At 41.5% G+C, this 24,593-nt stretch overlaps 1 protein-coding gene across 5 annotated transcripts; it reads right to left on the bottom strand.

Moving 5' to 3' along the window:
• Positions 1-205: 205 nt before the first annotated feature.
• On the bottom strand, positions 206-24,260 carry stag3 (STAG3 cohesin complex component). Of its 5 annotated transcripts, none has more exons than XM_004073053.5 (32): positions 24,127-24,260; positions 23,734-23,849; positions 21,248-21,341; positions 20,842-21,054; positions 20,441-20,537; positions 20,112-20,188; positions 18,569-18,773; positions 17,752-17,903; positions 17,107-17,304; positions 16,046-16,144; positions 15,360-15,439; positions 14,247-14,354; positions 13,135-13,219; positions 12,864-12,966; positions 11,154-11,257; positions 10,930-11,022; positions 10,755-10,847; positions 9,361-9,561; positions 9,045-9,112; positions 8,878-8,965; positions 8,302-8,382; positions 7,671-7,763; positions 5,051-5,219; positions 4,623-4,756; positions 4,211-4,312; positions 3,464-3,597; positions 3,043-3,165; positions 2,658-2,836; positions 2,255-2,450; positions 1,889-1,990; positions 1,687-1,786; positions 206-633 (listed from the first exon to the last, which is right to left on the bottom strand). In XM_004073053.5, exons 2-32 carry the CDS (start codon positions 23,760-23,762, stop codon positions 583-585), a joined length of 3,651 nt encoding a protein of 1,216 aa, XP_004073101.1. In that variant the 5' UTR covers positions 23,763-23,849; positions 24,127-24,260; the 3' UTR covers positions 206-582. The 5 variants fall into 5 exon arrangements, with proteins under 5 accessions (XP_004073101.1, XP_020562059.1, XP_078809648.1 ...); XM_020706400.3 differs by having other exon boundaries at positions 24,104-24,211; XM_078953522.1 differs by lacking the exon at positions 4,211-4,312.
• Between the last annotated feature and the right edge of the window lie 333 nt (positions 24,261-24,593).

Here is a 24,593-nt window from a genome sequence, read left to right as displayed (position 1 = left end):
TTTTTCTCATTGAATGTGTAAACAAAACTAGAGGTAAGAGATTTTTATGCAATCACTGGTATCTTTTTCAGCTCTGGTTAATGGCTCTATTATTTTTATGATCTGTCATGGTTGTTAAAGCATATAGTTGACTGCTTTATATGTTTAAATCATTCAAAACCTAACACATGTTTTCCCATCACACATATCAATCAGGGCCGATACCTGTGTTTTACAACATTTAATTTCATTTTGAAATACAAAATCAAAAATGATGAAACACCAAACACAACACTTTTGAATAAGAGTCTTAAAAAAATAAACAAAACTGTTTAACAAAACACATGTTGCCAACAATACAACATACTAAGAAGTCCTTGCACTTTCAGTTTATAAAAAAGCTGACAGGTTTCGAACATTACTTCCAATAAAATATAAACATTTCAACTTTTCAAAAATATTTCATCTTTTACAACAAACAAAAATATTTATAAACAAAGTTACAAAGGGCAACAGCTCTCAAACAGAAAAAGAAACCTTTTTTTTAAGTACTTTTTACTCCTGAAGCTCCAGAAGATCTGGCTGGAGGATCCCCGAAAGATTTCAGTCAAAGAGCTCATCCAGGACGCTGACGGAGGTGTGCCTTGTAGAAGGCTGAAAGAAAACACAACCAGAGGACGCTTTTAACTTCACAATCAAATAGTTCACAACCAAAACAGTTTGCGGAACACTAACCGTACAAACTGATTTACAGATCATTCCAACCGTCTCAACTTTGAACAAAAACTAAAGCTAGCTCACAACAGGATCTCTACTTCTTCTTTACAGACTCGCTCCAATGAAAATGGGGTTTCTGGTCTTTTTCACATGTTCTTTTCTGACTATAGAGGACATATTTATTGTGCCTTTTAACCAGAACCTGAAAGTAGCGGCACATTACTCCAGCTTGGAAATCTTTGCACTAGCTCCCAGTCGGCTTTAGGATCCATTTTAAGATGCTTTTATTACTTTTTCTAAAAGTTTCAATGAAACTGGACCTTCATTGTCATCAGGTCCTCAGGCGCAGGTCTGCTGGTGATCTCAGAGGTCAGTACGGCCAGACCACGTCACATTGTGAAGAAAAAAACTTACAACTCATCTTTGTAGCTTAGCCTTTACATAGTTTTAGCAGAATGAGTAGGTGTTTTTTTAGAACTATTTTTAGTATTTATATTTTATTATTTATATCGAAAGCACTTTGATGTGTTCCCTAGAAGGACAAATAATATCTAAATAAACTTGGATTTCAACATATTGACAAAATTAAGCTTAGTTTTTGTGAGAATTTCTGCATTCAAAGTGTTGTGAATCGGATGAAAACATGCGGCTGGAAAAAGAGCTTATTTGTGTGAAATCCACTGGGCTGGCTCCGAGAGCACCTAGCTGCCTCTCCCAGCTCTGCTCCATTCCGATGCATCCACTGGCTCCAAACTGCACCACTGGATAGCTCCAATAAGGCTTGCTATCCCCCCCCTCTAATGATGTTAAGTTAGGGCTGTAAGCTAGTGCAAGAGTGTACAATCAGAGCTCTGAACTCCTGCTGCTCTGCAGAAACTGTCCTAGAAAACAACAGGTCTTTCTGACTTAGCCTAAAACAGCATAATGATATTAAAAAGAAACGCTAAAAATGGAGCAAAATTTGACTGGAGTGGGACTTTTTTTTTTTACCAGTGTGTAAGAAGACTGTGATTCATTGTCAGAATCTTCAATCTCCGGTTCATCTTCACCCTCTTCTCTTTCTGAGATGTCATCTTCAATCAGAGAAAGCCTGAACAGCAGATAAAACACAAACGTTTCTACGACTGAAAGAAGAATCCCATAAAAAGTGATTCTCCACAGAAATCCGTCCTCCATTTGAAATCAGCCTTACAAAGTCAGGTGGGACGCCACATCCTCTTTATCCCGAGCAGCTGCGGTCTGGGCGGAATTCAGACGACCCCGTTTTGTGGGATTCACCTTTCGCATCAGCATCCTGGATAACACATCACGATTGAAGCCGTCACAGAAACGTCTACTTTTACTGACAAAAATCCTCAGGAATTTGATTTTTCTTGTAAAAAACCCAGAAACTTCAAGTCTCTGAGCCCGTTTGAGCCGAGCGTCAACTTGTTCCTTTGCTGACGTTAACGTTGAACAGTTTTGTTGGTGAAAAATGTAACTAATTGATGAGTTCAAAGCCTTAATTAAAACAAGACAGAAATGAACACTCCAACTAAAGTAGAACTATGGAACTAACCCTGAGGAGAACTCGTCTTCTGACTCCACCTCAGCCAATCCACTGCCGGCGTCCGACTCTGCTGCTCTGACCTGTGTGGGTGGCGGCGGCGGTGCTGCCCGTTTTTGGACAGTGGAGGTGAGCACAGGAGTGTTCATGCGGCTGTGGATGCTGCTGCTCTCCAACCACGGCCCTTTGGTTGTGCTGGATGTTGAACCTGGAGCAAAAAACACAATTCCTTCCAAAAATAAAACTTTTAATGAACACAAAATAGTTTGGATCACAATCTGAATAAAAAAACATGTTTTTTTTTTATTTTCACCAGATGTCTGGATATGACAGGGCATTTAATTTTGTTTTTTATTCATGCACACTTATTGACAGAAACAAAAGAAAAGCACGTAAAGTATATGATGTGCGTCACCCCCAGCAGTGGTCCTCCTGCGTTTGGGTTGAGGGGTATCATGTTGGGAAACGGCACCGGCGGCCACTTCCTGCTCTTTAAGCCTGGCAGCTGAGCGGGACGCCAGCGAACACTCATAGTGTTTAACGGATGGCCAGCAGAGGGCAGCAGCGGGACACTCAGACTTCAGAAACCCAGATCTGGGGGAGGGGAATAAGAGATGAAAAGAAGAACTAGGAGAGGAATGCATTTGCTTTACAACATAAAAAGAAGCATCCCCTGAGGGTAGACTCAGACGATCAAAAGTGTACTTTAGGACGGCAGCAACACAGCTAAAAGTGTGGAGGAACTCCAGCAGAGGCTCTTCTTCCATCTGTGAAAAGAAACTCCTGCTCTTTCTTCTCACATGACAACTCGATCCTGCTGAAGCAGCTTGAAGCTGAACTCGCTGAGGATTTCCAAGAAGTCTGCATTTGGAAGCTGCTTGCTCCCATCCTCTGGGACTCGAAACGCAAACTTTATGCCATCCCTGAAAGCAAATATGAAAAGCATGAGAATAAATGGCAGGACGGAATAAACCGACTCCATTCTGTCCATCAGAACCACACAGAGACAACCATGGACACTTATGGAGCAGTAACACACACCCGTACCTGAAATAGATGCACATGCACTCAGAGTATTAGCCAACTCTAAATTGAGGCTCTAGCCGGGATTTGAACCAGAAACCCCTTTTCATTCAGGTGAATAAAATCTAGAAAAACTCCACAACAGACTTAAGGAAGTGGTTGAACTGGAACTCCGTTTGTGTGAGGGGAGGTACTGACAGGTGCAGGGCGACCAGCGGTTTACGGATGCGATGGAGGTCAATGCCGAAGGTCATGGCGAGCTTCTTCGCCAAGTCTCGAATCTCAGTGGGATCCTGCTGGCTGGGGTCGTCTGTGAGCATCTCTGAGAAGAGCTAAAACCATAGACGACACTTAGATGCAGACCATCAGCCCATTCAATGTGTAAAAGTCAGCAGTGACATAAGTCTCTGAGTGTGTGCGACAGCCGCTAGAACCTTTGATCCGACAGTCATTTCATGTTTTGAGGACAGGGTGCATCCATCAGGTTAAATACCCACTCCCATCATCTGTCAGTCCAAAATGAGAGCGTTCCCAAAATAAAGAAGACGTTTTCTGCAGAACAGCAGTAGTGAATCAGAAATTCACTTTAGAGTTGTGGGCAGGACTGCTGGCGGGGAGTAAGCCCGCCCCCACTTTCCGCCTCTTATCCGTTTACGTATTCTCCCTCTAGCTTACAGCCCGTCACAGCCTCAACCTGACATTATGGGTGCAACAAAAAGGGGGAGCAATATTGGAGCTAGATACCCGCTGTATTTCTGAGCTTATCTTTTTATACATGTCCTCCATCATCATCATCAGAAAAATGCCACAGGAAGATGGTAAATTGAATCGGTGTGGATCCTTAACTCCGCCTCTTCCTCTTCACCCCTACTGCTCCTCTCCCGCTCTGTCTAAACGGGGCGCAGCCGCCTGAAAACCTTTTCAGTGAGAAACGCGAGTGCACACCTGCTGCAGGCACAGGCAGAACGTCTTGGCGCTCTGCACGGGGTTGATGAGCCTGCTCTTGCTCACCGTCTCTTTGATGATGTCACCAAAGTCTTTAAAAAACTGCAGGGGAAACAGGAAACTTGGTTAATCGGTTTAATTAGCAGCTGAGATGAAAGGTCTGCAGACGTGAAATGATCCACTTCGTTCATCGTATCTGTCGGCCGCTTTTAGCTTCTGCTCTGACTCATCCACGGCTTCCTGCTGGATCTAAAACCAGTTTCATCTTCCTCCTCCGCACTTTTACACCTCATCTTCAATATCAATGATTCCTGTATTTTTAACACATTTTATTTCTTCAGAGATGCAAGGAGCTAATTACCCTCCCAGGTTGGGCAAACAGGCTGGACTAAAGACTGAAACGTCGTCTGACCTTGCTGTAGTGCTTGAAGACGTTGGTGGCAGCAGACAGGTCCAGGACTCCGTACAGAACTAGCTTACAGTAGCCGGCGAGCTGCCTGCGCCTCTTCTGAAAGAGAGTCATCTTTATCTCTTCCTCACGTTCATCTGCAATCAAGATCAGAGGAGGGAGAAATAGTTGCTTGTATTTTTAAAATGCACTTAGTTTGACTTACAGACATTTTTCTGAATACATTCAAAGCTGATACTAACAAACAGTCAAAATAAACGGAATGAACAAACACATCTGTGTGGAGGGACATCAGGGAAATGGTGTTTCTGAACAAAAAGGACCTCTGAGCGTCTTTCATCCGTCACTTTGTCAGCACTGAGTTAAAGCTGCTGCAGGAAAGCGGCACAGATCACACCAGCAGTTATTTACAGCGGAGGATGCACACGTACCGCAGAGCTCAGCGTCTTCCTCCTCAGTGAAGACGTGGTCCAGCAGGAACGACGCCAACTCGGAGCACAGAGACACAGACGGCAGGTGGACCAGCGGCTGGAGCGCAGGTTCTGAACGGACTGAAGCCTGGCTGTACAACAGCAGCAGGTCACACAGCAGCTCAAATGCCTAAGAATGGAAGAGCAAAACGGAGGGACTCCCTGTTAGACCCATTCCTCTGATTCAGTCATTTACAGGAGTGGTCCCAAACCACCAGGCCATGGGACCGGTACCGGTCCATTGCTACTGGTCCACAGAGGAAAACACACCAATTACTTCTTTTCCACTTTATATATAATCTGATTCTGAAAGAAGCTTTATTTTGGAAATCTACTGGATTCTCTCCAGCACATCTGATTCATTCTTGATGCATGTCAAGTCACTCGGTCACGAGTTGAAATTCCATCCACTACTTTCCTAAAGCAGATGGTCTGAAACCCTCCAGCTAGAAAATTAACTAAAAACAAACACATTTCGAAAATTTCTGTACACAGAAAAGAGTCAGTGAGGAAACAGAAGAAGAGTCTACTTCAAAATAAAAGAAATCTGCATTTAACAGTCAAAAACCAGGAATCTTGACTCCAAATGTGGATTTACTGTGACAGTTGTTCCTACAGACCATAATAATACTTAACCTTCAACAACCGGCTGTCAAATGTTACAAAAGATGCTGCTAATAAAGTTGTTCAAATGGTGGATTCATGTTTATGAATGTATTTAGAAAATGCCCGTTTTTTTTAATCCATTGTACCTTAAGGTTGGATGAGGCTGAAGTTGGCGTCTGATATTTTTAACTTCCACTGTGACAGTTGTGGGCTAAAGAGACAGACTGTCTGCACAGATCCAAGTGAATGCAGCCAAACTGATTGGGCGGCGTTTCATAATACAAATGGACAACGACCCAAAACATACAGCCAAAGCAACTCAGGAGTTTATTAAAGCAAAGAAGTGGAATATTATTGAATGGCCAAGTCAGTCACCTGATCTTAACCCAATTGAGCAGCATTTCACTTGTTGAAGACTAAACTTCAGACAGAAACGCCCACAAACAAACAGCAACTGAAAGCTGCTGCAGTAAAGGCCTGGCAGAGCATCCAGAAGGAGAAAACCCAGCATCTGGTGACGTCCATGAGTTCAAGACATTCTCTGTCATTCTGGCATGGCTTTTTTCTGTTTTCTCAGCTTAATGATGGATCCTTTCACCTGCATGGAGAGCTCCTTTGACCGCATGTTGTCTGTTCACAGCAAAATCTTCAAAATGCAAGCACGAGTCCTCTAATCAAGTGTTTTTCAGCCTTTTTTGAGCCAGGGCACACTTTAAACTTGATAAAAATCCTGCGGCACACCAGCATCCAAAAATTAAAAAAGGAAAACTATAGTCTGTACTGATCTACAGCCCCTCTGCAATCTCGCATGCATTTCTGTGATAATTGTGGCAGAAAAAGCAGGAAGTTACAGCTGTTTTTTTTATAAAAGATGTGATAAAAGTTAGAAGATTTAAAAACTGATGTGTGTTCATTGTGGTTTCAAGACGTTTAGCAAGGACGACTGTGCGCTGAGACACTGTCACTTTAGCCCAATGCATCATGGGAGATGTAGTGTGAAAACTACCGCAAAAGGGCAGAAAGACTGACGTCTCTTCATTGTTTTGTTCACTTGTTCCACGGTCTGATACCGGATTCTGTGGAAAGCTACACCGCTAAAGACGAGCTTTAGCTGGTATTTTTGTTAGATCTGAGCGACTTTATGAGCAGGATCAGAACAAGGAAGTGAAGACTTTAACCACTTCTGATTGGTCAGACTGATGACGTATGATTAAGCCTCCAAGAATGATTGGTGGAGACAGTTAAATGGGCGGGACTTTTTAGAAAACAGCTGAAGCTGCGGCTAAATCATGGTACAGTCATTCTTATCAAAGTGTTTTTAATAGAATCAAATAAACACAAAGAAAAAAGTATTTTACGATCTTTCATATTCCTAACTACTCAGTGTTTTATCAGGGCCTGTTTGGATGAACAAAGAGCTGACATCCTGGACATGGAAAATGTTTTTAGATCGGTTAATGAGGGGAGTCTCCCACGGCACACTAGTTGAGAAACACTGCTTTAATCAACTCCAGGCCTTTTATCTGCTTCACTCATAATGACATAACAAGGGAATTGCCCACACCTGCCCATGCAATAGCATGGAAGTTAATTGTCCAATTACTTACGAGCCCATAAAATGAGTTATTTTATTTAACATTCACTGAGGTAATGTACAGAAACTAAATTAGAAAGAATGTGTCTCTGTCCAAATATTTATGGTCCTGACTGTATATAAGTGCTATTAATAAAAGCACCTCCTTTACAAACTAAACCGACCATTTAAAGTGGAAGTAAAAAGAGAATGAGGTGCTAAATAGCTAAAATAACCAAGTGATACCAGAACAGATTCAAAAATCCATAAATGGATTGCAGGCTAAATCGATTCACTGATCTTTTTTTTGTTTTTTGGCTAAAAATAAAACCAAATTCCTCCCACTCCTAGAAGTGAGCTGTTATTTGCCATCTCATCATCCAATCAGATGAGAGCTTTTACCTCATCTCTGATCCTTGTCTTGTCCACAGACAAACACCTCTGACAGATTCTGCAGAACGTGTTCATGTCTTTTTTCAGATGCTTCAGTTCCGCCTGTAAAAAAAAAAAAAAGAGAGGAATGACAGAGTTGTGATGCATTTAGTGGTGCAGCAGCGCTGGACAAGTTCTGGTGCAGAAACAGCAGTTCTATCAACTGTTCTATCATTTAAGTCATATATTGTTTAATGGGGGAAAAAAGTCTCTTAGAATTCTGAGACACAAGAATGAAAATGACTCACTGTGATAAACAGGATTACATGAATAATAATAACGACATTCTCTGTGTAGGAAAATGTGAGATAAAATGAAAAAAGGATCCCTAGAGTTACATATTCAAATATAGGGGAGATTGAGGCCAGTTTATGACAGTAAAGAATATTATGAAGAGAGATGTGAGGATCACAGCAGGCACCAACAGACTGTTGCGTTGCTGCCTGCTGCTCGACTGTTGGACAACACAGACATGAAGGATCCAAACACAGGGCCAGACCGGTGACGGCCGCTCAGATCACCATCATCTGACGGAGACGAGGATCTGAGCGAGAACCGCGTCTGAACGGCGAGGAGTGACGCGTCAACTGAAGCGACGTACCGCTTTTGGCTTGGACTTGTCCACGTTCACTTTGGCCCACATCAGGTGAAAGCCTGCACACTTCAGAGCCGACACCGTCAGCTGGAATCACATCAAGAGGAAAGGAATTTCAAAGTCATGCACCGAAAAACTCACCCACTCGGATGAAAATCATGCCTTTAAGGTCTTTTTTTATCATGTCCTTGTGCCTTTTTTCAGATGACGGAGGACATACATGAAGAAAATGAAGCTTAAAGTTGCATTTCTAAAGCATTTCTTTATTTTAATCTTTGTGAATCGGGAGCAGACAAAAAAAGGCTGTTTGAAGAAGAGCATATTTGTGACGTGGAGGATACTCTGGGTAAGCTCCTAGCTCCACAACAGGGAGGGGAAGTGGGGGCGGGGTTCCTCTGTGCCAATGGTCCAGCCTGACACTCAGATACTAATTTCGAATGAACTATGTTCTACAAAACGACACAGGTTTTTAAAAGACCCCTGGCAATGCTTTTACGATAAATCAAAAGATTGTTAGAGTGGAACTCGAATGACTGAAGTAAGTCAGGAAGCCGTCTGAAAGCAGCGACGGTTGCCCCAAACCTCCGTGTGGAGATCCAGAGACTCCAGCCGACTATTCAGCAGCTGCAGACAGGAGTCAAACAGCTTCCAGCCCGTCGGGTCCTTGGCGCTGGAAAACCAGACAAAAACAGTCACCCGCTGGCGTGCAGGGAATCAGAGCTGCGGCCTCGGGCGTCAGAGGAACTCGCCTGCTAAAAACAGCAATCTTCTTCAAGGCTGTGGCTGCAGAGTACGTGTCGTCCTTATCTGCTCCACCCTGAACACACAAGAGACAATGTTCCAACAGTAAACATACCCTTCTTACTAAAGATCAAATCCATCTCCTTAAATGTGATTTCAATAATGGAATCATTTAGTAATTCCTTCTACGGTGCAGCATAGATTTGACTAAACCTACTTCACGGTGGATTCTTCTTCAGACTTTAGGTCATTTGGTTCACCTGCTATGCAGTATGTCAGAGCACACCAACACATCTTAGAAAAGCTCCCTGATTGGACTCCAACCTGCAATATTTCGGCGAAATATGAGTTGAAACATTCCACCAGGTCGTCCAGGAGCTGGCTGAAAGCCAGATGTGCCCGGGAAGAGAAGGTGTAGTTTTCTGAGCACAGGGTGTTGGCCAGCTGGGCACAAGCCTGCAGCACGGTGCTGTCAGTGTGCTTCTCCACTACGCCACACACCTGGGACAGCAGCAGGTCTAGATACTGACGAACCCAAAAGAGAATGACTCGAGACAGAAATATTCACAAATGAACAGGTTTCACAACATTGTTGGGTTTTGCTTGACTGTTGGTATAATTTCAATACATTTGAATACTTTAACCACAGACTGAAAGGTCAAGATAACGTCAACAAAAAGGGAGTTTTCTTTAGGAAAACAGTTTTTAAAAGCCCATTTTCATTGAACATGGTGTTTTTGGTGTTTTTAGCATGTCTTTTGGTCTTTTTTCTGGTGATGGAAGTCAAATATTAAGAATATTAAGCTTAAATTTGCATTTTTGAGCATTTCTTTATTCAAATCGTTGTGCGTCAGGGGCAGGTAAAAAAATTCAGTTAGAAAAAAAGTCGTATTTGGGACGTAGAGAATACACGGGGTGGACCAAAAGCTCCCTACTCAGAGACACATATCTCAAACTCCTGCTGCTCCTCAGAAACTGTGTCCTAGAAAACAGCACAGGTTTATCGATTTTTGGTTAAAAACTTAAATCATAATTAAAAGAAAAATGGGAACGCTTTTACTAAAGATGATGGGAGTGGGACATTCAGAACTACTGCATCGAAGGTTCTAAATCAGCTTTTTTCTGTCAATCCTTTCTTCTTCCAGCAGAGAACTTTGACAATTTACTTCTTGGCATAAAAGAACAAAGTTAGATTTTGTGAATAAAACTTATATCTACTGATGCATTGAATGTGCATTGCTGAGGGCTGATGAACATAGCTTTAAGTCTTTATAAATAAAGCTTAAATTGAAAAAAAACATGAAAAAGTACAACTACAGCTCACTAGATATCAAAGAAGTAAATAGATACATGAGTAATTGTGCCGATTATGATGACCTGGTCATTAAGATGAGAGTTTTCAGTTCATTTTAGCTCAATATTTTATTTGCCAAAACATTAGAAGGCCTACATGGAACGGTGTGGAACAGAATCTGTAAAAGATTTCAGTATTTTCAGTCATTGGATGGTTTCTGAATTCTATAATATGTCCGTTTTTTTAATAAGTTGGTCTCTAAAATAAAACGGATTAGTGATTTCATTTTAAGTGTGATACAATTTTAACCAACAAATTCATTGAAGTTCTTTGATGTGGTAATAGATTCAGTTTTTGGTGTACTTGTACTGCCCTCCCCCCACCCTAAGACGGTTAATTAGAATAGCCCCCCCACACCTCTTACCTTTTTCAGCCACTGAGTGCTGCTGTACATCTCCAGATCAAAGTAAAGAGGCGCTTTGAGAAGGAGGCTGACCTTCTTAGCATCTGCCGAGTACTACAGCACAGCAAAATAAACATTAATTTTTGGTCTACATGATGGACAAAGAGCCGCCAGGAAGTGAGGTGAACTTTGGTACCTTGGCGAGCAGCTGTGGCAGAATGGGGATGAAGTGTGTTGTGATGCGACTCCTGTCCTGCTCTTGGACCTTCTTTTCTTTCATACTCGCAATCTAATCTCAACAAAATCACCACGTTACACAGCAAGAGCTGAATTAGAAAACATGATGGATCTTAATAGAATCGAACTGAGACAACAGGAACAACTTTGTTTCATTCTTGATTTTAAAACGTCCGTCTCCACCTTTCTAGCGTGACTTCTCCCTACAGGTGGGGTTCCCTGCGCTGCCTGTCTGACTGCACACATCATGAGCTCTAAGAGCACCCCCTCCTCCTCATACATCAGACCTGACAACACAAAGGCAGGGGCAGGGGACAGATGGGTTGACACCGCATTACAACAGGGATTAAAAAAAGAGAAAACCTCTAGATTGAGAAGTCAAACCTCAGGCTTGGTATCCTGTTTTAGAATCCTAACTACAGCATAATGCAGGTTTTTTCAACCTTTTTTGAGCCATGGCACACTTTAACCTTGACAAAAATCCTGCGGCACACCAGCATCCAAAAAAACAAAAACAAAAAAAAAAGGAGAAACTCTATAGTCTGTATTGATCTTCAGCCCCTCTGCAATCTCGCATGCATTTTTGTGATAATTGTGGCAGAAAAAGCTGGAAGCTATTTTTTAAAACAGCTGTTTTTTCTAAAAGATATAATAAAAGTTGAGTTAGAAGATTTAAAAACTGTTAGATGTGTGTTCGTTGTTGTTTCAAGACGTTTAACAAGAAAGACTCATTGTGCGCTGAGATGCTGTCACTTTAACCCAATGCATCATGGGAGATGTAGTGTGAAAACTACAGCAAACGGGCAGAAAGACCGATGTCTCTGAGCTTCATTGTTTTGTTCACTTGTTCCACGGTCTGACATCGGATCCCGCGGAAAGCTACACCGCTAAAGACGAGCTTTAGCGGGTATTTTTGTTGGAACTGAGCCACTTTATGAGCAGAATCGGAACAAGGAAGTGAAGAATTTAACCACTTCTGATTGGTCAGACTGATGACGTATGATTAAGCCTCCAAGAATGATTGGTGGAGACAGTTGAAGGGGCGGGACTTTTCCAAAAATAGCTGAAGCTGCGGCTAAATCACAGAACCGTCATTCTTACCAAAATGTCTTTAATATAATCAAATAAACACAAAGAAAAAAGTATTTTACGATCTTTCATATTCCTAACTACTCAGTGTTTTATCAGGGCCTGTTTGGATGAACAAAGAGCTGACATCCTGGACATGGAAAATGTTTTTAGACCAGTTAATGAGGGCAGTCTCCCAGGGCATACCTGACCATGTCCCGCGGCACACTGGTGGCTGCTGGTTGAAAAACACTGTGATAATGGTTCCTTTTTTAATGAGCTACTGCCTTTTCTGGACTATAAGGCGCTACTTTCTTTCAAAGTTTTGAACCATGCGGCTTATACAAAGAATACGAATAAAAAAATAAAACAAACAAAATCTCAATGCAAGGAAGAATAGACTACGCTACCTTTTCTGTAGCAGATAGAACATGTAGGACAAATTATCAAATGATATTTAAAGTGACTGGTGGTTTCAAACACTGAAGGTGAAAACATAGCGGTTATTTTCTCTCGCTTCTGTTCCGTGTTGTTCAGCAAAGTTGCTGCCGTGTTAAAAGGCATTGTTCGGAAAGAATCTGTTCAGGTACATACATGTACATTTACAGTACACAACTGTTCTGTACATGCAGCAAATATCTAATTTATAGATATAGATATCTGCAGCTTATAGCCCGGTGCTGCTTCTATATCTTTTTTTAATTTATTTAAATAGAGCAAATGCGGCCTATATACAGGGGCGCTCTATAGTCCAGAAAAAACAGTATTTTCTAAGGACTGAGTGCAGCAGCTCATACCATCATTGAGTGTTAGTGTGGTCCTCACCAGCATCCTGCAGCAGCAAAGCGCTCATAGTTTCCCAGTCCCTCAGCTCGGATCCTGCCACGCTCCACAGGCTGTCCACCAGGTATGCCCCATGCTCATGGAACTGCAAACACACACTTCTATCCAGCTATTTGCTTAGGAACTGCTTCACCTTCTAACCAGTTTCAGGGAAATATAATTATTCTTAAATATGGGCAGAAATTAACAGGACTAAAAAAGAAAGTTTAAAGATTTACTACACGTTTTTCAAAATTCAACAGAGAGGTACTACCTCATTCTGGGTGTAGAAGGCGATGAGGACGTGAAAAAAGGCAGCGTTGTTGTTGTTGTTCTCTTGGGCAATCAGGCTTTGAAACCTGGAAAACATAAAAACACCAAAATGTACAAATAAAGATGAATATTTCTTTTTTTATAAAAGCAAACAACGTTTCACCTCTTAAACTAAAAGAATCAGTTGTGAATCAGTTGAAACACATCTATGAAGTAAACATACAATTTTGTTGAGTTCAACGTCTTAAAGGTTTATTTCTGGTATTTTATAAAAACACTTTTAAAGTCTCACTTCGATCATCTTTTGATCTATTGTAAAAGCGTTACCAGTGGTCTTTTAGTTAGGGATGGGCGATACATCTGTGCCAGCATCGTATCGGACCATTTTTGCATATTTTGACTTTATTGTATCAGTCTGATATTAAAAAATCTACCGATAGTCTTCTGACTGTTTTCAGAAACACTTAATTTTTGTAATGAATACTTGTTCCTAATAGATTGGGAAGCCTATGTTTACAGTCATAGTCAGTATTTGACTTTCTTAGGGACCCATGTTGTTCCTAATAGATCCCTGGCAATGGGGAGCTTATGGTTTACAGTTATGTCCAATATCAATAAATGGTCTGAATGCTTACAGATCCATTTATTTAAACATTTTAAGGTGATAGGAACACCTTAACATTTGAAGACGTTGGTGGCAGCGGACTGACAGGAACAAGGTTTACTTTAACTACGCACGTACCAATACTTAAGTGTTCTTTATTATCAATACACTTAAGTATCGGTATCAGCAAATATCGGCTCGTGGCCACAGTTGCAGGGGAAATATTGGTTATCGGTGTCGGACAGATCAAATTATATTGGCCCATCCTTACTTTTAATAATAATTCCGGCGTTTTTACCCAAAATAAAAAAAAAAGAATCATTTTCTAGACCAGCAAGAGCTCATTAGAAGCTAGCTAGCTTACAGCCCCCCCCCCACCCCCCCTAACAACAACAGAAATGGGCGACAAAAAGGGCGAACAATATCGGAGCAATGCAGTCCAACAGTTATGATCTAGAATGGAGCAGTTGTCTTTGTAAACTGTTCATGCAAATGAGCAGACATCATACTTGTTGTAGAGGAAAGCCCCCCCAGCAGACGCCAGGCCCCGGTGAGCAGCGTATACTAAGGGGTAGATGCGACCACACTCCTCCTCGCTTAAGCCTTCCTCAGTCATTCTGTGAGAATTCAAACATAAAGAGGGCGTTAATGAAATATAAAGAAACATCTCAGCTCATAATTAGTAATTACTAATTATCATGACTTGCTTTGATATTGGGCACGTTAGTGGATGATGGACATTGAGCTTTTTCTTTTGATACAGTACATCGTTTGAATTTGACATGTGAAGCCGTCTAATGATCAGCAGCTGAAATGTAGTTAGCAGAAAAAAGCTGTTTGTTTGAGTAACTGATGGTAGAAAAAAAAGTGCTTCCTCACCCTCCCTTTCAAGCAAATAATCAGACTCTACTTGACAAACGAAATATTTAAGGGACTTAATATTTTGTACGCTTAAGTGCGAACATGTGGAATACAATACAAATAGGACAAACTCACAAAAGTCGCAGGTTAAAGTATATCGTAAACATCTACCTTCTTTTTACGCTTTTCAGAGCAAAATACGAGAGCTAAGAAACAAATCAACAATGCCAGATATAAAAGTTTTGGCAGGGGAAACAGATCATGGCACAATATTGGCATGGAAGCCGACGGGCCGGCGTGCTCTTCATGTTCGCTCCCCTCCTCCCCTGCAGAACCAACTAAAGTCTTGAGCTAAGTTTTTGTGATGAACCAGAGGAGTCACACGACTGAAAAAAATCTGCAAACACGCAGGGGGAATGCTGTTTCTTTCTTTAGTCTTCTTCAGTATTTTTTGGGTTTCGACTGCTTGAAATAAATCAATTCCAAACCTGAATCCATTCAGTGATTTTCAGATATTAGCTAAGAATGTAACTAATATGCATCTCACTTTCAAATAAATGAACAATTTATGCTTCTCACATGGAGATGGACTTGGCCCGAACCAGACAAAAAAGCTTCAAAGCTACATCAAGAGTCTCAACAGGATCAGGAAAGGAGTTGTGATGCATACAGCTCAGGTTAGGTGAGAAAAGCCAAAGTAAATGTGTGAAATAGCAGATAGAAAAACAAAGGAACCATCAGGGACAGAGAAACCCCCTCACAGTTGAATCAGCAGCAGCAGATTCACCGCTTCCACAGCCACATCTGGCTCTTTGTCCAGCACCATAGACAGCATCCTTTCCTGAACACAGACAGTTGGTTAGTACACAAGCACACAGACAAACAATGAAGCTGGCAAACCCACACTCCACAGCACACACAATAGCCACAGACATACACAAATGCACCCACAACTTTGTACACACACAAAAATCACTAATGAGGCGGAGAAGCATCATCATACAAAGAGCATTTATCCCCATTGCTTTTGGATGGTTTTCCATGACTGAGAACAGCTTTTTATCCATCAGTAACTGGCAGCAATTAACACACCCAGACACACACCCAGACAAAGGATGGGGCCATGAAAGAGAAGGGGAGTGGTGCAAAAAACTACAGGCGCAGTACAAAATGGGAGGATGTGGCTCAGCTACAAAGAAGAAACAAAAAAAATGTTCCAACAACTGAGAAAAGACTGTCCAGACAGACAGACAGACAGACAGACAGACAGACAGACAGACAGACAGACAGACAGACAGACAGACAGACAGACAGACAGACAGACAGACAGACAGACAGACAGACAGACAGACAGACAGACAGACAGACAGACAGACAGACAGACAGACAACGAGTAAACAAGCTTAAAATGAGGTGCAATTCCAGTCCAGAGGGATCACTGCCTCACTTTGAATCTGCTGGTGAAAAGCTCCAGGCGACCAATGAACTCCTTCTCCTTGTACAGACCCTGCAGGGCGCGCACACACTGCAGACGCACTGCACTTTGCTGCAGGAGAACAGAGCACAGTAACACACGTTACACACAGGTCAGTCTTTTCTATGAGAACAATTGGCTGGATGAAGGTTTGTGCATTATCTGCAGAGATCACGTTTTTGTTTATGTGGTGGAGAGAGTGATAAGTAATGCATTTCAGTTAAAATGTCACATTTCCAAAATAAAACTTTGGTCTGGTCCTACCTGTTGCTATTAGAGGACACTAAGTAAATATATTTTCATTGATTCTGCAAGAGTTTCTTTTAAGTCCCACTCCGATCATCTTGTAGTCGAGTTGTCTTTTAATTATGGCTATAAATCCAAAAAACCTGTCGTTTTCTAGGACATAATTTCTGCAGAGCAGCAGGAGTTATTAGCAAGGAGCTCGTGGTCAGCCCAGTGTATTTCCTACACTACAAAAATGATATTTTAAGCTTAATCTTATTAATTTATTTAATGAGAAAAATGCTGCACGAACGTGTCAAAAACACACACACACAAATAAATCACTTTTTTCATTGGAGTGGGTCTTTACAGAAGAAACGACCAGACTGTGAGAGGCAGCATTCTTGTTGGGTTGTGGTAGTTAAATACTTATCTTCAGCACCGTCATACAAATAAATGATTAAAAATATATTTTTTAAATCAAGCAATGTGATCTCCTATAGTCTTTTCTGAATTCTGTAAACATTACATATCTCTGTCATCGCTTTGAGTGGGACAACTTACATAACCTTTGACAGCCAAATGCCCTTTTGCCTCACTATATATGTATAAAAACCAACCAGAATTGAATATACGACATTCCCTTGCTACGCCATGGTTCACCTTTTGCAATTTGGATCTGCGGATTTCAGGGCAATTTTGCGTGATTTTGAAAACATAAAGAATGACTTGGCTTCAATGAAAGCCAAACTTTCAATGGCAAACAGCATTAAATCTTTCTTCTTTATTGTTAGGTTCTACAAGTTTACCTTATCAAACAGGGTCCAACCCAAATACTTCAGACATCCATCATTGAGAAAGTCCTCCGGGTCTTTGTTCAGCCAAACTCCCAGCTCTTCGATGCAGATGGCTCTGATGTCAGGCAGCAGGTCTCGATACCGGTGCACAAACACGCCACGAAAGGTGGCGTTCATCATGGAGCACACTTCTTCTCTGTTCTCTTTCAGCTACACCAGAACACGATCACATGGTCATCACAAATTTCATTCTGACAAAGAAATACACTGCATGTTTAAGTTTTGAGTTCTCCGTTCAAAGCTTATCATACTAACACATCTGTACGCGGCCTTCTTGTCCAATAATAAGCTCCAGTCTAGTTAGATGAATCTTTTAACGTCTGCATTTGCTTTAGTGGTTTTTCTACTCTGAAAACTTTGAAGGCTCAAGTCTGGATTTCAAAACAGGAACATAAACTGTCTTGATAATATAGATAATGCAAACTGTGAATCAACAACACATTCTATGGATGGAATTGCAATTTAAACTTCATTTTCTTTATACATGTCCTACATCGTCAGAAAAATGCCACAAGAAGCTGTTAAAAACACCAGAAACAGAGTTTTCCTGGGAGTGGCTCTTTAACATCTGCAGTGAGGTCAGCTTGTATGTGTCACCTCACTGATGGTGGCGTGCAGCTCCTCCAGTTTGTCCGAGGCTCGGATTTGAGGGTTCTTGCTCTTTTCCGTGTCGATTTGCCGCTGGGTGGTTTGCAGCTGAACGGAGACTGTGACAGCCACCTCCACCAGCCCCGTCATCACCTTCAAAGCTGAAGGAGTAAGATAAGGATTAAGAGGAATCTTGAAACAGATTTAAACTGAGGGAGATTTTTTCAACCACACAATAAAACTTAAAACACTGCAATCCCAGACATTTCTGAAAAATGCTATAATCCCAAATCACTTTCATGTGCTCCCTTTAGGGGTCGCTAGAGCAAATCATCCGCATAGGGGTGTCAAACTCCAGGCCTTGAGGGCCAACCTCCTGCAGGCTTTCCAGAAACCCTGCCTTGTCTGCTGCTGATTACCTGGATCAGGTGTGTTTAGCCAATAAGGAGCTTCAATGGCAGGTTGGTTGGAAAACATGTTGGACACCAGCCCTTGAGGCCTGGAGCTTGACACCTGTGGCTTACACCAAACTATCATGTCGTCCTTTACTACATCCACGAACCTCCTCTTTGGCCTTTGTCCAGGTAGCTCTAACATTAGCATCATTTTACCGACATCATCACTGTTCCTCCTCTGAACATGTCCAAACCATCTCATTCTGCCTCCCTGTGTTTATCTCGAAAACATTAAACATCCTCTGGTTCATTCCTGATTCTGTCCATCCCTATCACTCCCAAAGAGAACCTCATCATCCTCTTCATCTCCGCCTCCTGTCTCTTTCTCACAGTTTCTATTTGCTGTATCAATGACCAAGTGGCCGCCTTACCTAGGAGCGTGCTGGTGTGCCTGAAGGCCCGGACCTGGGAGTCCGACAGCCCGGTGAGCAGAGCCAGCAGGGAAGGGAAGATGTACTCGTCATAAATGATGCTGTTACGACAGGAGCGCATAAGGACCCGGGAAAACTCTGAGAGACCGGCTTTGAAATGCTTCATCTGAGGGCCTGGAGTGCTGAGAGGGTAGTTCCCCGAAGTCTGGCAAAACAAGACAGAAATGCACAGTGGAGGCAGAAACCTGTGCTTCTGCTGCTGACAAGAACATCAGCAGAAAGTCATTCTCATCAATCCATTGATCAAAATGATGAGTTTTTTTCATCGTGCTTTGCGTCGTGAATTTAACGACAATCTTATGAGATATTTAAGATATCTCACTTATTACACTGGGAAACAAACCCAAAACAGATGAAAGTGCAATGGTTATTTTAGGACTCATTTTACAGCTACGTTCTCAATTAGCACATCAGGGGCGTCCAGTTTCAGTGTTAAATCGATGTGCAGATGTTATCAGAGGTCCCGTTTAGAGTGTCGGGTGCGCCGGTCTAGCAGCAACGCTTTTCTGGCATTGTGGCGCCTCCATAGTAGTTTTGACATGACCAGCGGGTGGAGCCCAAAAACAGCATGGAGGAAAAACTGATTGTTCTCCTCCTGAACTTTTAGACATTTTTGTTATTTGTATCAAGCCAATAATGAAAAAGGTCCTGTCATTTCTTCCTTATTTTGTCCCTCCTCGGACTAAAGTGGGACAGCAAGTCATCAAACCGGGTCACAGAGAGACAGAAGTACAGCTGAAAGGGCCGTCATTCAGATGCAGTAGAGTAGAGCAGTAGAGCAGTAGATGGTGAACCTCACAGTACTGGGAGAATCTCTGAATGACCTCATGATCCCACACATAGAGATTATTACTGATGTTTTTGTAGAGCTCTTCAACATAAATAAACCTGATCTGTCACCAACATCCATGTCTTCCATCCGCTGTAAATAAGATCTACAGTCAATGCCTCCATGTAGTGATGAGATATGTGTCGCTTGCTGTTTCATCACCGCGGTGATCAACTCCAGAGCGGTTTAATAAAGAATCAATCACTGTTCTTCTGGGGGAAACGTTTTATTACTGTTCTCCTTCACTCCGTAACATCAAACGTGAACGCGCACCCCAAACACACCTGTGTGCGCGCTCACTCGCTCCTTCCTCCTACACGCAGCGCGCTGACACACATACACATAGTCATTCTACAAGACCTATATAGTTAGTTTATTAGTTAGATAAGTAGAAGTTAGTTGTTACTGTTATCTGTTAATAAAGAACACTGCGTTGTAATTGTGAATTGTATTCATTTGCGCAGTCGCCGGGGGATTTTGTGTTCGGCCCCGGCGGGGGTTACTGTGACACCGCGGTGATCAAAAATCTCACACCGTCACAGCTCTAGCATCGAGCAACAAATTTGAGGCCTTTTTTCGCGCAAACTGTGCTCGGTGTGAACACAGCTTAATAAGATCAACCTACATGTGAAGAAGAGGTTTTTCTTCCCTCACCTCATTGAACTCCTTTGTAAGAGTGCTGATGATCTCAGCATTCTGCATGCTGTCAAACATCTCTCTAGTGACCACACCTAGGAGACAAAAAGCACCACAGTTACGAACATCAACACTTTCCAACATGTATGACTCACAACACGAATGATTCTTTTCCTTCTGCTCAGCAAATCTTCAAACAGCTGTGAACAGACAGAGGATTAAAGCAACACTTTATTCCTGCTTTTAGTGTCAGATCAATACCACAGATGACCGCCTCAACTCATATTGGAAAGATAATCTTACAAATTACAATCACCCATCCCCTAAGAGCCACCTTAACCTCTGACCTTTGCATCCGCAGGACTGAACAATGAAGTTGATGAGGACCAGCAGCCCCCCCTCTCTGCTCTGCTTGTAGCTGTCCAGCCACTCGTCCACCACTGTCTAAATATCAACAGGGAGACAGCAGCCAATGAGAGGGTTTCACAAAAGGTCAGCCAGCTCATCGAGACTTTAGAACTGATCTTTTCTTTTATTGTCCCGTTTCATTTCGATTTAACAGATTAAAAACAGCACAATCATTGGGACAAATATAAATTCTATTCTGTTTTGCTCAACAATAATACTGCTGTGACTGACTGCACACCATCAGCCTCTCATCGTCAGCTTTTCTGCTCAATTCATGACTTTTTTCCACCAGATCTTTTGTGTTACGTGTTACCTTTCACCTTTCCTGCAGTTTGCTCACCACTATGGCTGCCTTTCCAGAGCAGATAGCATCATAGATCTCCTTTGCACTGATCCCTTGGTTCCTTTCATTTGTGTTTCTCTCAGGTATAGATCTGGATCTGGCCTGGTAATGTGCCTGCCCCTGGGGGGATGGCTCTCCAGGGCTGGGGTTTGTGCTGCTGCTGACGCTGGGCGTCCCCCTCGCTGTAGCATTACGCCTGGATTTTTTGGGCTAAAAGAATTATGGGAATCGTTTGATAAAACCATTGCAACTGGTGGTAATCCAGAAAGGACAAGAAGCATGCTGCACATTCTGTAGCTGAGACAGTACTCCTTGCTTGCTTTTTTAAACTTTATTTATGCGTTACTTTTTAAATAAATGTTTTGCTTAAGAATAAAGTATTGGTCAGAGAAAAAAAACTCACCTGTGGCCCAGATGTTGTTTTCTGTTTCTTCTTTCTGGCATTTATCTGCGGTTCATAAATGCTACCGGAGTCTGACGAGTCAAACTCCTCAAGACTGACAAGAAACAAACAAAAAAAAGACAGAAGTGATCTCAAACCTCAGTCGAACTAGACGTTACTTTGCCTTTTGCTGATATCATGATTGCTTGGGACATTTTTGGAAAGGTGAATGACAAGGCAGCTAAAAACTTCACCTTTCCATCTTGTTACAGGAAATGCATTTCACTGAGAACAAAGTTCTTAAAATAACGATCATCTATTGTCAGAGTGTTCCCAGTGGTCATTTAATTATGACTATGCCGTTATAAGCCAAAATACACAAACTTGTGTCATTTTCTAGGACATAGTTTCTGCAGAGCGGCAGCAGTTCAATAGAAATTTACCTGCCTTGTGGGTGGGGCCTTGGTGCAGAGTAAGCCCACCCCACTCCCCTTCCCCACTGCGGAGCGGAGCAGGGAGCTTGTCAATAAATTAAATTTCAAATGCTCTGCTCCTCATTCACAATGATTTGAACAAGTTTAAGTTTCCTTTTCTATTTGTCTTCCATCATGAGAAAAATCCATCATTTTCCTTGGAGTGGGTCTTTAAGCATCTTAAGAGACTAACTGATTATCTCAGACTGAGAACAATCTTTTCTTCTTTTGTGTTTGGCTCTGTAATCTGTTCTTTTGTCAGATTAGCTGCAAAAAATATAATTTCTAAAACACATTGTGATTGTTTTCCTCCTCAGCCAACCCATAAATCTATAAATTGTTTTCTGTAATTAATCGTGTTTAACTTCTGTGTGGAGAACTGATGAGCTCATACCAGCCCAAAGCGAGGCCAGAGGGTCAAAGTTGACCCAGTTAGATTATCCCTGCCTTCATTTTTGGTGCAATGACATTCCTCCGTTAAGGTCAGGATTACTGCTTTAAAAAGAAAACAAAAATCTTTAAATTTAATTTATAGATATGAATAACTACACATTAAAAACATCTATATTTTACTCACTTTCTTTAAAGTCCCATGATCCTTTGTGGCAGCCGTATTTAGGGTCCATAAGCTTTAAGGCGGTGTCACCCTGGAGAGCCTTACATTTTGAGCATTTTACACAAATGAAGTTCTGGTCTTTCATGGTTCATGCGTGATCTACGTAATTCACAAGTGTTTCTTGTGTTCGTCATTTGTCGACGTGAGCATAGGGTTCAGACGGAGGGTCTTTAAGTGAATTTGGTTTTCAGCTGTTTAAAAGTTTTGGTCAGTGGAGAATGATACAGTTTACACGTATTTAACATATCTTATGTGTTATTATTACGTAAATTATACACAAGCGTGCAGGATTTTTGCAAGACGCACTCGCAAATTTGTGGCTTTCCACAAACGTTCCACGTTTGTCCAACTGACTTCACGCATGTACCACTGTATTTGACGCACAAATCACAAATTTATTGCATATAAAAGCACAATAATCACGCACGATTCATGTTCTACGTTGATTTACGTGTTCTTTGCGTGGTTTATTCATACTTCTGTGGATTTAACGTAGTTCATTTGTGATCTGCGAAAATTTCACATCAAGACCACACCTTTTTCACGTATGACCAAGTTTAATCTGTGGAATATGCGCACAATGTACGTAGTGCCTGTGTGACACGGCCTTTACATGTTTTGGAGGATTGATAAAAGTGAAGTGGTATCAGCACACGTACAAAAAGTATTTAACTGATTTGTGAAAAACTGAAATAATGTTTAATTAATATTTTTTACAAACCAAATACTGTATTAAGGGAGTGTCTTCTTTCTCTTTTGGCTTTTCCCATCAGGGGTCACCACAGGGAACAAGTCGCATGGTAAACTTGGCAATATTTTACGCCGGATGCCCTTCCTGACGCAACCCTCTCAAAGCAACGAGGCTTGGGACCGGCAGAGAAGTAGAGAAGGGAACAGGGAACAGCCCGGATTTGAACCCTGGTTTCACAGACGGAAGGGGCCGCAAACCAGCACGAGCTAAACCAGCTCCTCCACTGTATTAAAGGAGTGTGGTATTTACAAATATATCACCACTGTGACATCTAACAGGCAGCATTTTCAAAGTGCACAGGTGAGATATAACAGAAAAATACAAGTAGAGGGAATGAAAACTAAAACCCTTCTGGCCCTGCATAGCACAACACATGCCAGTTAAGGTTTTAACATTTACTGCAAATAATACAAAAATAAAAAAAGCTTTTTTTTTTTGGCCACCATCGTTATAATAATAAGTGTGAGATCAATTTCTTTAAATTAATTTTAAACCTAAAAGCCTGATTGACAGTGTTTCACACTTCTGATTTAAAAAAAAAAAAAAACAATTCCACAAAGAAATGTTCCACTTAGATCTTATGATATAATGATACGATCACTGATCAGTTACATATAGAAAATGCACGTACTTCACTTCACTTCTACATTAGCTTTAGCTAGCTTACCTGTCCAAAACTGGCCCGCCACTTGCCATTGCGGTATAGAAACACCGTTGGGTCACTACACGGTTTTGAATGACGATTCACTAAACACTCTTCTTTTTCTCCGGCTTAGATAGCAACTGTGAGGAAAAGAAAGCAGAGTTAACAATAATAAACCAAAACACTGCGCCGTCAAAAATGGCGGAAAATAAGCTAGCAGAGGAGTTTTTTGTTTTTTTTTCACTTCAGGAGGATCTGACTTGGAACTGCGGTATCATCGACTGTTCGATCTATTAGAGTACTAACAAAGTCCAACCAAAAACATTAACAATGACAACTGTTATATATTTAGAGTTAGTCAAAAGTTTACCAAAGAATATATATAAGTATATACATTAAATTTGTTTCGGTAAAAACCTGCAATTGACCGCCCGGTTAGACTTTTTCCCTTCCTCGAGACTTCACGAGTAGCAAGGGCGCGAATGCGCGGAAACTCCTGATTGGCCAGTCTCCATCAGAGAGAAGAAAATGATTGGTTGAATTGGATGGTGACATCAATGACATCATGATTGTTGGCCAATCGTGAGGGATTGTTAAATGGATGTTGCAAAGGTAGGAGAAAATAATTGTTAAAAAAAGCAAAAGTAATATTTAAATGCTTGACACATACTAAATCAGGTTGGTTAAATAATAGTTTTGATTACTATTATTGTTGTGAGTTTCATTTTCTGCTATTTATTGTTAGAGTTAACAAAAAAAATTCTGTTTTTCTTTCTATTTGTACTTTTTTATGGGGTGCCTAAGCTTTCACTAAACCAGTTCAGATCGGTTTAAAACAGTTTTTGGTTTAGGCTATTAACATAACGAATCCAAAAACTCTACTC

The sequence above is a fragment of the Oryzias latipes genome, chromosome 10, assembly GCF_053564925.1.
Source record: "Oryzias latipes strain Hd-rR chromosome 10, Olatipes_Hd-rR_3.1".
Lineage (NCBI taxonomy): Eukaryota > Metazoa > Chordata > Actinopteri > Beloniformes > Adrianichthyidae > Oryzias > Oryzias latipes.
This window is presented reverse-complemented; position numbering and strand designations above follow the sequence as displayed.